At 42.6% G+C, this 12,728-nt stretch overlaps 1 protein-coding gene across 1 annotated transcript in view; it reads left to right on the top strand.

Moving 5' to 3' along the window:
* LOC128687392 (uncharacterized) overlaps positions 1-12,728 on the top strand; it is a 93,529-nt gene that overhangs the window by 56,523 nt on the left and 24,278 nt on the right. Inside the window, exons 6-7 of the mRNA XM_070092576.1 lie at positions 1,428-1,579; positions 2,168-2,312. Of these exons, the coding sequence (XP_069948677.1) occupies positions 1,428-1,579; positions 2,168-2,312 (297 nt within the window). The remainder of the gene's footprint in view (positions 1-1,427; positions 1,580-2,167; positions 2,313-12,728) is intronic.

Below are 12,728 nucleotides of genomic sequence, written 5' to 3' on the forward strand. Positions count from 1 at the left end.
CCTGCTTTTCTTATGATGTGCTCGTTTTGAGTACATTCTTCCAGTACCTATGATTTGTGGTAATGTCAAATTTGTAATATGGGAAGAATTATCTGGACTTTCATTTATCCAGGATCTATGGAATTTCTGAACATTGATTCAAATTGTTATTTTAACATTTCGCTCATTTCTATACTGAAAGACTTAATCACAAAATCGTAATAACACTGACTGAAATAAATCTCAGAACGGGTGGGGCTCGAACCCAGGGCAAGTGAGTCCTCAAACTCGCAGGCCAGTGTGTCAACCACTGGACCACACCGGCGTAAATAAGATTCATGCAACTAGTTTTATTTCTATATATCGTAGGGAGGCTTAGAACTTGGATTTTGCGTATGTGAAAATGTAATTTGGATTTTTTAACAAATTTCTCGAACTGTTTTTTTGTTCCTTTCATGCTTCTCTCTGGTATTATATTTATCTTTGCTCGCTCTCTCTCTCTCTCTCTCTCTCTCTCTCTCTCTCTCTCTCTCTCCTCATTTTTCTTCGGCATTCTTCTTCTTGTTTAGTCATCTACGCTCTAACTCTCCATATATCTGATCTGTCTCAGCTTTAATAGTTATATAGAGTTCCTACAAACATCGTACGCTTTGTCGTTCAGTTTTACCAAAAACTGGTTTGGATCTAGAGTGCTTAGGACAGTTTTCCAAAGCAGGTTTCTATAAGCACGACATTTATCCATGAACAATTTTTATGTTTTTAATCAATTTAATCAATTTAATCGTTGCGATGGGTTAGACCGAATGACATGAACGTATGAAAACTTAACCATTAATTTCAAAATTAAAAAAAAAATTCGGCTGCGATACGTCTGGCAATGCAGTTTCCAAGAATTGCCAGGAAACGTACAAAGTTGTGCAATTATGGTGTAATGAGATGATGAATTTCGACAGAGGCGCCGCAGTGGCAGGTAAATCTTATGCCGAGTCGAGAATTCAACAAGTAGATGTCCGTGAAATGGGTAGGACACGACTTAACCTAGGAGTTCATTGGAGCTAACTGTATAGCTGAGAATGGCGAGGAAATGAGACATATTGCAGAACGCTCTTTTGAAACTTTTCCGATCGGTTTAGATCTCTTATCAAGTCCACGCCATGACTTCATGAAGCTCGAAACGTTGTCTCAATGAAAGCTTGAGCTGCAGTGTGTCTGAACTTAGTGTGTGGGTAGATTTTACTGTACAAGATAAGCACTGCAAGAACTGGTAAGTTTGCAGTTATAAAATAGATTGCTTTTATAATTAGTATGTGACATTACTTTCCAACAATATCTCGCTGCCTTAAGAAGATATTATTATTTTATTATTATTATTATTATTATTATTATTATTATTATTGTATTATTCTTGTCGTTAGATTTAATTTATAATTTATTTCTTGCCTTGATAGTATCGCCGGTGGAGGTGCGGGTGGTGGGCGGTGGTGCGGGAGTGCGGGCGGGGACCACCCTGCGTCTAGTGTGTCGAGCTGTGGGTTCCCACCCACCCGCCCACCTCACCTGGTGGCGCGCCCACGCTCGCCTCCCCCATGTCACCCACGCTGTGAGTATCATTCTCTCATTATACTGCCTTCACCCTCCCATGCTTTCTCCCCCTCCTCTCTCATCACATACGCTGTATCATGTATCTCATTATACTACGACAGTCCCACACTATCTCCCTCTCCCGTCTCTTCCCCCGTTATCCACGGTGCATCAAAGCAAATTTTTTTTACACTGTTTTATCCCTATCCTTCCACAGCCTCCTCCTTCAGTTGTCATTTTACTGCCCTCTCCTTCACACATACCCTGCCCCACCTAGATCACTCTAGTCATACAACGAAAACCATCCCACAGGAAACCCAGAACTACATCACCACAAGTACCCAACAACCGCAGAACTGCTACCACCCCCACAACCATCTCCCTAAACAACTCCAAGAGCCCCCAACAACCACTCCACCACTCTTACAACAACCACCCCACCTGACATTTGACAAATTTCCGAGGTTATAACTTTGAAAATAGGAAATTGAAATGATGGAACAAGTTGTTTTTCATTACTTGATACAAACCTCAAACAGTCTCCTCTCACCGCCTTCCCTGCCACAACCCCTTCCTGCCCTCACCACACGCGTGGTTTCTCCCGCAGATAGAGGACGGGGGAAACGTAACGACGGCGACGCTGACGATAGTAGTAAGTCGTCAGCACGACGGAGCGACGCTGTCGTGTACAGGAGCCAACCCAGCCCTCCACCACGCCCCTCTCACAGACACCGTCACTCTTGTCGTCTTCTGTGAGTAACAACAACCTTTCACTTATTGAAAACAGCAGTGCAGAGAGATTAATTGAGACATTTTTCCTGTGGACAGCCTTATTCTGGGCAATTTTATCAAGACTGATGGACTGAACACATCGACTCCAGGCTGAAGGACGACTGGTAACCTCAAACTCCACCTTTCTCTGCGTTGGGCTGAAAAAGCCACTGGCTGGAGAAACGTTTCCACAATAAACATACCCAAATGTTGCATAAGTGTCTCATTTATTAACTAGTCTGTTTTTAAAACCATTTATTCAAATGAATGAAGAAGCTTGTCCACGGGTTAAACGTCTTGTTAATGTTCCTCTCTGCAGTTGCGTCATTTTCACCACTTGTCGGCTTTGTGCCATTTGTCTCCACTTCCCACCTTGGTGGAATAGTATGGTGATACCGACAAGATGTCGGTAAAAGGTTTGTCAGGAAACAGGACAAGTGTTTCCTGACGCGGGTCTTAGCCATTTGATGACCCACAGGTTTTGGTCACCTGACCGAGGCCTTCCACTGGCTTACCGGTCCACTTCTTTGAAAACTATTATGGCTATGATTATAACCATTTTTTATATTTTTGTCGGTAAAAGACACGTATGCTACATGTATGCACTATCAGATACCTTTATTAAGGACACGTTGCACTGACGGAACGTTTCATTAATTTCTAGATCTCTTAATTGTTCTTTTCGATTCAAATAATTCAAGAAAATACCTTATACAGATGATTAATCCGGAGGGTTGGTAACCCAGGTTAACCCAGACCAATTAGTGTGGCTTATTGGCTTGGTCTTCCCCAGGATAAAGTTGACAACAATTTGCTATCTTAAAGGTAAGTATTTTACTTCTAGGTGTATAGGAGCAACAAGTGTAGGGAAGCATGCTCAGTGTCTCCACTAGACTCACGACCAAACTCTGGGTCTTTGCCACTGTGTGTGCTAATTCATGTACATGTCTATGACATATGTGACATTGTTGGGGTGTGCGTGACTATGTGCGTGTGCATGTATATGTGTGCGCGCGCGAGTGCGCGTTTTCTAGTTGCAAATGGCCAAACTTCCCGTTTAGGAAAATACATGTATTATAATGACCTATGTGTTATGTCAAGATATAATATTAATGAAAGTAAGATACCAAACATATTAAGCAAATTTGCTAAATTAGTTTGTAACAGGTAAATCAATTGAAGATATAAATTTGGACGTAATCCTGTTAACAATTTCAAAGCCTAGTTCCTAGGCCTTTTGTATATCCACATTGTCTTGCGCTACTGTACAAAGGATGGTTATGGAGGCGCCCGGTAACCTAGCCGCTTCGCCGGCAAAATCTGAAACTCTAATCGTGCTGTCCATAACTTTTTTTTTTAAACTTCTTTCCATGTTCTCCTAATCCTTCTGTAGAGTACCGTGAAGACGTTACTTCACGGTACTCTACAGAACCCTCAAGAGATTATTATTATAATCAAGGGGGAAGCGCTTCAGCTCACAGGCTTAATTCGGGGAACTGGAGCACAGATCCAATTCCCTAAATCAAGAGCCCCTCACCAACATCAAGGAACCTTCCTTGAGGGGAACCCTCAAGAGAGCTTCCTCACTGTTCTCTGTTTTTCTCCCTCCCGTCCCTAGCCCCTGGGGTACTCCTTTCCAAACAGTTCACTGGTACACCCTCCCCCGGACATTCTCCCTCCTCCCCCCTTCCCTGTGTTTCGTAGTGCAGATTTTTCACAATCTCTAAATCCACAGGTATCACCCAACTTAAGGTGGCTTGTAGGGGTTTTAAAATAGCACCATATAAGAATAATATAAAATTGATACTTTATTTTCCAAAAAGATACAGTTTTGACACAAAAAATTTCTCACTTGGAATGTCCCATAGTTTTGCTGGAGTATTTGTTATTATTGTAGAAGCTATTTTACAAGATGAGGCGCTGATCCACCTAAAAGCCTACCACCATTATAGTTTATCTTAATTTTTAAATGTGGTAGGACCGGTAAGCCAGCGGAAGGCCTCGGTCAGATAACCAGAAGCTCCAGCGGCGGGTAATCATTTGACTAGCATCCGGGTCGGGAAACCATTGTCCTATTACCTGACGAATCTTACCCTAATAATCTAACCGGGAGCCCTAGTCATAGACTGGGCCGCGGGGGCGTTGACTCCCGGAACACCCTCCAGGTAAATAGGCAGACTCCAGGTAGGTAGGCAAGTAGGTAACTACAATTCGCGTATCTGTCGATGTTTACAAAACTATCGCGAGTGTTTAACTTATCAACTTTAGTCTTTTTTTCCTTTCGCTTTCTATTTTTAGTCGAGGGGAGACGAGGGCAAAAGCCTCAGCCGTAAACATAGTTTGTCCATTTCAAAACATGTCCGTTATAGTATATAATATTTTATTGTGCATATAATATATTAGCAATATACGCACAAATAGCTATAAAATAACGTAATACCAGTATTTCATCTACTACTAAAAGTAATAATAATAGTTTTTATCAGTTAAGTTCTAGCTTGCAGCTAAATAATTGAGAAGATATTTTAAGTGAAATGCAAAGCCAATAATAATTACCTTTATTATATTATAATTATCATTATAAGTGTAGTAATAATAATGTGTAAAGGTTATCTCACATCTGTTGTCACTTCCCAGCTGCTCTTGACCAGTTCTCAGCGACCTTTGTTTTTTCACACCTGTTTTTGCGGTTAGTTCTCAACTGTTTTTGGGGTTAGTTCCCAATTGTTGTCTTATGACCAGTTTTCAGGTGTTTTCAGCGTCCGTTCTCAGATGCTTCCCTAGTAACTTACCATCAAGTATAAAGTTTTTGGTTCCTAGTGTTATTTCTAACCAATTAGCTTACGTGTCCTAGGAGGAGCTGGGAGACCCAATAACTTGCATGTCCTAGTGCTGTTGGAAGCAGGAAACTTCCATGTCACTGTATGCTGTTGGAAGGTCAAATAACTTTTGTGTCCTCGTGGTTTCAGTTTTTCCCAAATTCGCAGATTAAATAAAGGTGTCAGATCAGTGGCCTTTTACTTCTGTTTCATATAATACACCACGAACATGCAGCATCAAGGCGTTGTAACAGAGAACGCACTAACTGCAGGCATCAACACGCTGCAGTTATAAAGTCTTACGATATTCTAGGTACTGACTGCAACTTGTCATATTTGTCTAAGTACCAGCAGAACTGATTCAAGACGCTGGTGAACGAAATTGTTTCTCAATGAAATGCTATCAACTGTATTTTGTGCATTAATATACGATGATACCTGCCTATACAAGGGCCACTGGACCTACCAGATGCTCTGCTGGATTTGTGACATGTGGTACTACTGAAGAAATTTCGCCATGATTCCCTTATCAGTTAGCAATCGCAGACTTTATCGTCTGCACACTTCATAGAGGCTTGCTTTGATGATGGTCGAGTCCTCTTTCTGGAATTGCAGCCTCCCTCTCCTCTTGGATCAAACTTGATTGCTTTCCATGCAACGGGTTGTGTATAATCCCTACGGGTTTGTCTAATAATAATAATAGTAGTAGTAGAGACGAGAAGTGTGAGCCTAAGGTAATGGTGTTTGAGCTCGACTTTTTTCATGCGTCGGTGAAGCACAAAGCTGCGACCATAATAATTATATAATATATAATACGAAATTAAGTTACAATCGTTCATTACGACTTTTTTTCGTTGGCATATATATATATATATATATATATATATATATATATATATATATATATATATATATATATATATATATATATATATCGTGCCGAATAGGCAGAACTTGCGATCTTGGCTTAAATAGCAACGCTCATCTTGCCATATAGGACAAGTGAAAATTTGTATATGCAATAATTTCGCCAAAATCATTCTGAACCTAACGAAAAAAGTATATTTGATTTTGTTTGTTTAGTACTAAATTATTGTAAACGTATTTAAAATATATTTAGTTGGGTTAGGCTAAAATAAATTGTTCTTGTTATAATAAGGTTAGGTAAGTTTTCTAAGATTCTTTTGGTCAAAATTAAAAATTTTTACATTAACATTAATGAAAAAAATATATCTTTAAACGTATAAGAGAAAATTTCAGAAAGGACTTAATTTTAAACGACTTCTTGCTAATTGACCAGTTTTACATTTTCGGCACGACATTAATATATATATATATATATATATATATATATATATATATATATATATATATATATATATATATATATATATATATATATATATATATCTCAATGCACCACGCAGAAATAAGCGGAGGTATATACACAAAGATGGAGGCCAGAAAGATCCGAACCCACGTTTGCTGCTGGCCGTGAGAGTGGCGTGACGCCTTAAGCCACTCAGCTACAGATACCTCAAAACGCTGGGTAGCCTGGTTACAAGCCATGCCTCTTCTAAAAGCCAGACACACTAGTGAACCTTACGCATGATCGGCTGCTTCATTCTTCTCCTGTATGTTCCTGCTTCAAGAGCGACACTATATTAGTGCACTACAGATCAGGATACTACCTGTTTTCCCATCTAAATGTTCATTATTTGCTCCCACTGCATTTCGCTTTTTTTTCTGCACGATCTAAATGCTACTCTGCTGGCAGGTTGCACTGAATGATTGCTCGTGATAAACGGACGGGGGATCGAGTACTCTTCATTAATTGCACTGCAAGATCTACAAGGATTGTAGTAATCTCCCAGATACTCCAGTGTGATTTTTCTAGTTTATATATATATATATATATATATATATATATATATATATATATATATATATATATATATATATATATATATATATATATATATATATATATATATTCCTCTGAGGCACCTGTCAGATACCATTTGAAGGTGTTTGATTTGTTGACACATTAACCAACTCTGTGTGATGTACCTCTTTTCGGCTATTGTAGAAAAATATTTCATATTCAACACACCCGTGCACGCGCGCGCGCACACACACGCGCGCGCGCACACACACGCACGCACGCGCACACGCACACGCACACGCACACGCACACGCGCACACACACACACACACACACACACACACACACACACACACACACACACAGGGGAGACATGATAACGACATATAAAATACTGCGTGGAATAGACAAGGTGGACAAGGACAGGATGTTCCAGGGAGGGGACACAGAAACAAGAGGCCACAATTGGAAGTTGAAGACACAAATGAGTCAGAGAGATAGTAGGAAGTATTTCTTCAGTCATAGAGTTGTAAGGCAGTGGAATAGCCTAGAAAATGACGTAGTGGAGGCAGGAACCATACACAGTTTTAAGACGAGGTTTGATAAAGCTCATGGAGCGGGGAGAGAGAGGGTCTAGTAGCAACCGGTGAAGAGGCGGGGCCAGGAGCTAGGACTCGACCCCTGCAACCACAAATAGGTGAGTACAAATAGGTGAGTACACACACACACACACACACGGCCATAAAGTGCAGGGAGGCAGAGAAGTTCGTACTCAGGGGAATTAGAAACAAGGGGAAGACGAGAATGAGGCCAAAGCCAGGTGTGGTAGAACATGGAAAAAGTACAGAAGGCAAAGAATTCCAAGAGCTGAGCCAAAGAGCCAAAACCGAGTATACATGGATAAGAAAGGAGGCTCAACGGCAGTTCGAGAATGACATAGCACCGAAAGACAAATCTGATCCAAGGTTATTATATAGACACATCATAGGAAAACAACAGTCAAGGATCAGGTAATAAGGCTGAAGACGGAAGGCGGGAAGCTCACAAGAAATCACCAAGAAGACTGTGAAGAGCTCAGCACGAGATATAAAATGGTATTCCCAGAGGACACCGTAAGGTTGCCAGAAAACCGAGACGGTACTGTCCACCAGCAAGTATTGAATACACACAACCGTCGATGAAGTGAAGAAACTGATGTGAGTTAGATACCTCGAGGGTGGTGGGACCAGATAATCTCTCCGTTGGTCATGAGAGAGGAAGCAGAGGCACCGTGTGTGCAGCTAGCAGCAATCTTCAAAGTCTTTCGAAACAGGACAACTTCCAGAGGTGTGGAAGACAGAAAATGTGGTCCCATTTTTTAAGAAAGGAGAGACAGGCAGCCTTAAACTACAGACCAGTGTCACTAACATGTACATTATGTAAAGTCATAGAGAAGATTATCAAGAGAAGAGTAGTGAAAACACCTAGAAAGGAATGGGTTCATATATGACAACCAGCACGAACTCGGGGAAAATCCTGTTCCATAGGATAACAGAAGTAAGAGAGGAGAGAGAGGATTGCCTCTTTTTTGGGGGGGAGGGGGGAACTTTTCAAAAGCTATTAGAACAGGCAGGAATAACAGGAAAAATGCTACAATGGATCAGGTAATACCCGACAGGAAGGAAACAACGAGCGATAGTCCGTGACGAGGTGTCGAAATGGGTGCACGTGACGGGTGGGGTTCCACAGGGATCAGTCCTAAGGCCGGTGTTGTTTCTTGTACGTTGTTTTTTGTACGTGAATGACATGACGGAAGGGATAGCGTCAGAGGTGTCCCCGTTCGCAGAAGACGTGAAACTAATGAGAATACAAGCGGACGAGGACCAAGAAAGGCTACAAAGTGGTCTGTACAAGCTACAGGTCTGGTCTGACAAATGACTCCTGGAGTTTAACCCCAGTATGAGCAAAGCTATAAAGCTTAGGGAAGGACAAAGACCGTAGACGGAGTATAGGCTCGGGAAGGGAAGGGGGTAACAAAGGCTGCAAACCTCACTCAAGAAGGATCTTGAGGTGAGTATCATACGTAATGTTTCACAGATAGGATATAACAACAAGAGGGCATAACTGGAAGTTGAAAACTCAAATGAGTCGTAAGAATGTTAGGGAGTAATTATTCATTTTTAGAATTGTTAGAAAGTGGAATATATAATAGTAGTAGTAGTAGTAGTAGTAGTAGTAGTAGTAGTAGTAGTAGCAGTAGTAGTAGCAGTAGTAGTAACAGTAGTAGTAGTAGTAGTAGTAGTAGTAGAGGCGTAATCCATTCATAGCTTTAAGAGGAGGTACGATAAGGTTCTTGAAGCTGGGAGAAAGTGGATCTAGTAGCGTCCAGAGAAGAGGCGGGGCCAAGAGCTGTGAGTCGACCCCTGCAACAACAGATAAGTGAGCACCTTTATATCTGTCTTCATGTCCGTGTCTATCTCTACTTGTCGATTCTGTTAGGCTTCATCTCCCTTGCCTTGCCTCTCTCCATATATGAATTATCCCCCTCCCCCGCTCCCTCTCTCATCAAACAGTTTGGTCATCCTCTTCACAGGAAACCTAGGCCTAGACAAAGAGCTATCATAACAAACTGATTTTTTCCTCTCGTAAAAAAAATTCTATAGTCATGCAGATTCGATGGGCCTTGACTACCTTCACTTATGCGAGCACATTCTCTCTCTCTCTCGTACACACACACACACACATACAACTAGGCAACTACCCGAGGTATGGAAGACGGCAAAGGTAGTCCCCATTTTTAAGAAAGGAGACAGAAACAAGGCCTAAACTACAGACCAGTGTCACTGACGTGTATAGTACGCAAAGTCATGGAGAAGATTATCAGGAGGAATGGTGGAGCACCTGGAACGGAATAAGGTTATAAACGACAGCCAGCAAGGATTCATAGAAGGCAAATTCTGTGTCACAAACAGAAATAAGACACTTGAGGGAGGAGTGAGTTGACTGCATTTTCTTGGACTGCAAGAAGGCCTTCGACACAGTTCCTCAAAATAAATTAGTGCAGAAGCTAAAGGATCAGGCACGTATAACAGGAAAGACACTGCAATCGATCAGAGAATACCTGACAGGGAGGCAACAACGAGTCATGGCACGTGATGAGGTATCACAGTAGGTGCCTGTGACGAGCGGGGTCCCACAGGGGTCGGTCCTAGGACCAGTGCTATGTTTGGTGTAAGTGAATGACATGATGGAATGGATAGTCTCAGAAGTGTCCCTGTTCGCAAATGATGTGAAGTTAATGAAGAGAATTAAATGAGATGAGGATCAGGCAGGTCTACAAAGAGACCTGGACAGGCTGGACGCGTGGTCCAGGACCTGGCTTCTCGAATTTAACCCCGCCAAATGCAAAGTCGTAAAGATCGGGGAAGGGCAAAGAAGACCGCAGACAGAGTATAGGCCAGGTGGCCAAAGACTGTAAACCTTACTCAAGGAGAAAGATTCTGGGGCGAGTATAATACCGAGCACGTCTCCGGAAGCACACATCAACCAGATAACTGCTGCAGCATATGGCGCCTGGCAAACTTTAGAATAGCGTTCCGATACCTCAGTAAGGAATCGTTCAAGACACCGTACACGGTGTGCGTCAGGCCCATACTGGAGTATGCAGCACCAGTTTGGAACCCACACCTTGTCAAGCACGTCAAGAAATTAGAGAAAGTGCAAAGGTTTGCAACAAGGCTAGTTCCAGAGCTAATTGGAATGTCCTACGAAGAAAGGTTAAGGAAAATCAGCCTGGCGACACTGGAGGACAGGAGGGTTAAGGGAGACATAATAGCGACATATAAAATACTGCGAGGAATAGATAGGGTGGACAGAGACAGGATGTTCCAAAGAGGGGACACAGAAACAAGGGGACACAGAAACAAGAGATATTAGGAAGTATTTCTTCTCTCATAGAATTGTCAGGAAGTGGAATAGTCTGGCAAGTGATGTAGTAGAGGCAGGAACCATACATAGCTTTAAGAAGAGGTATGATCAAGTTCATGGAGCAGGGAGAGGACCTAGTAGCGATAAGTGAAGAGGCGGGTCCAGGAGCCGAGTATCGACCCTTGCAACCACAAATAGGTGAGTACAGATAGGCGAGTATACACACACCTCTGCAAATCCCAGTCCCTCACTCCCTCCTTCCATCCTTTGTCCCTCCCTCTCTCTCTCTGCCTCCCTCTCTCTCTCTCTCTCTCTCTCTCCTTCCCTCTCTCGCCCCCTCTCTTCCCCTTTCTCCCTCTCCCCCCTCTCATGCACGCGCGCGTACACGCTAAGATGAGATACGATGAGACTCTTGAAGCAGTGGACCTCGTAACGATCAGCGAAGAGGTGGGGGAGGTGGGGCCAGGAGCTAAGCCCCGACCCCTGCAACCACAAATGGGTGAGTACAAAGAGGCGAGTGTACACACAAACACACACAGACACAGACACACACACGCACAGGATGTTCCAGATATGGGAACAGAAAAAAGGGGTCACAATTGGAAGCTAAAGACTCAGATGAGCCAAAGGGATGTCAGGAAGTATTTCTTCAGCCACAGAGTTGTTAGGAAGTGGAATAGTCTGGTAAGCGATGTAGTGGAGGCAGGAACCACACATAGATTTAAAACGCGGTATGATAAAGTTCATGGAGCAGGGAGAGGGAGGACCCAGTAGCGGTCAGTGAAGAGGTGGGGCCAGGAGACGAGTCTCGACCCCTGCAGCCACAATTAGGTTATTACAATTAGGTGAGTACACACACACACACACACACACACACACACACACACACACACACACACACACACACACACACACACACACACACACACACACACACACACACTACAGAAGAAACTAGAATATTATTCTAGACTCGGCGACCCGGCCACATCCCCCAGGGACCTCTGGCGTAATTTACCATCTCCTGCTAATGCAACAGACTAAAAAAAACTATAACATTCCTTCAGACGGAAGCTCCTGGTGACATCAAAGCTAAGAGGGTGAATAATGTGCTCTTAACATTAGCAGAGAATATTTTGTTAAGCATTTAATTAGCCTGATTTCAACAGGTTGCGTTGATTAATGACATTTGTGATGGTAAGAGAAGGGATAATTAGGCAGAGGAAGATAGGTTGGGAGAGAGAGTGGAAGAGGAAAAGGAAGAGGATGTTTAGAAAAAAAGGAAAAAAGTGGAGAGGAAAGAGAAAAAGGGAGTGAAAGAATAAGAGGAAGAGGAATGGGGAAAGGAAGAGGAGAATACATGAGAAAGACAGACAGCAGAGGACTTTAACCTCCACACAAAGGCTATCTACTAAGGACTATGTACTTCTAACTGGCGTTGAGGATAACACAGTACATGTGCTATGAAAGCTTCTGGTGCTGTGGGAAGAGAAAGTCACAGATGGTGCCACTGGTACAGAGGAGTCACACAAGTGCTGTCTATAAAATATTTATATATTAAGCTTCATGGATGAGTGTTATAGCGGTGGACCTGCTACATACCAGGACAGACAGACAGACAGGCACACACACACACACACACACACACACCAACCACACACACACCAACCACACACACACACACACAATACTGCGAGGAATTGACAAGGTGGACAGAGACAGAATGTTCCAGACATGGGACAGAGAAACAAGGAGTCCCATTTGGAAGTTGAAGATTCATACGAGTC

The sequence above is a fragment of the Cherax quadricarinatus genome, chromosome 40 (assembly GCF_038502225.1).
Source record: "Cherax quadricarinatus isolate ZL_2023a chromosome 40, ASM3850222v1, whole genome shotgun sequence".
NCBI classification, from domain to species: domain Eukaryota; kingdom Metazoa; phylum Arthropoda; class Malacostraca; order Decapoda; family Parastacidae; genus Cherax; species Cherax quadricarinatus.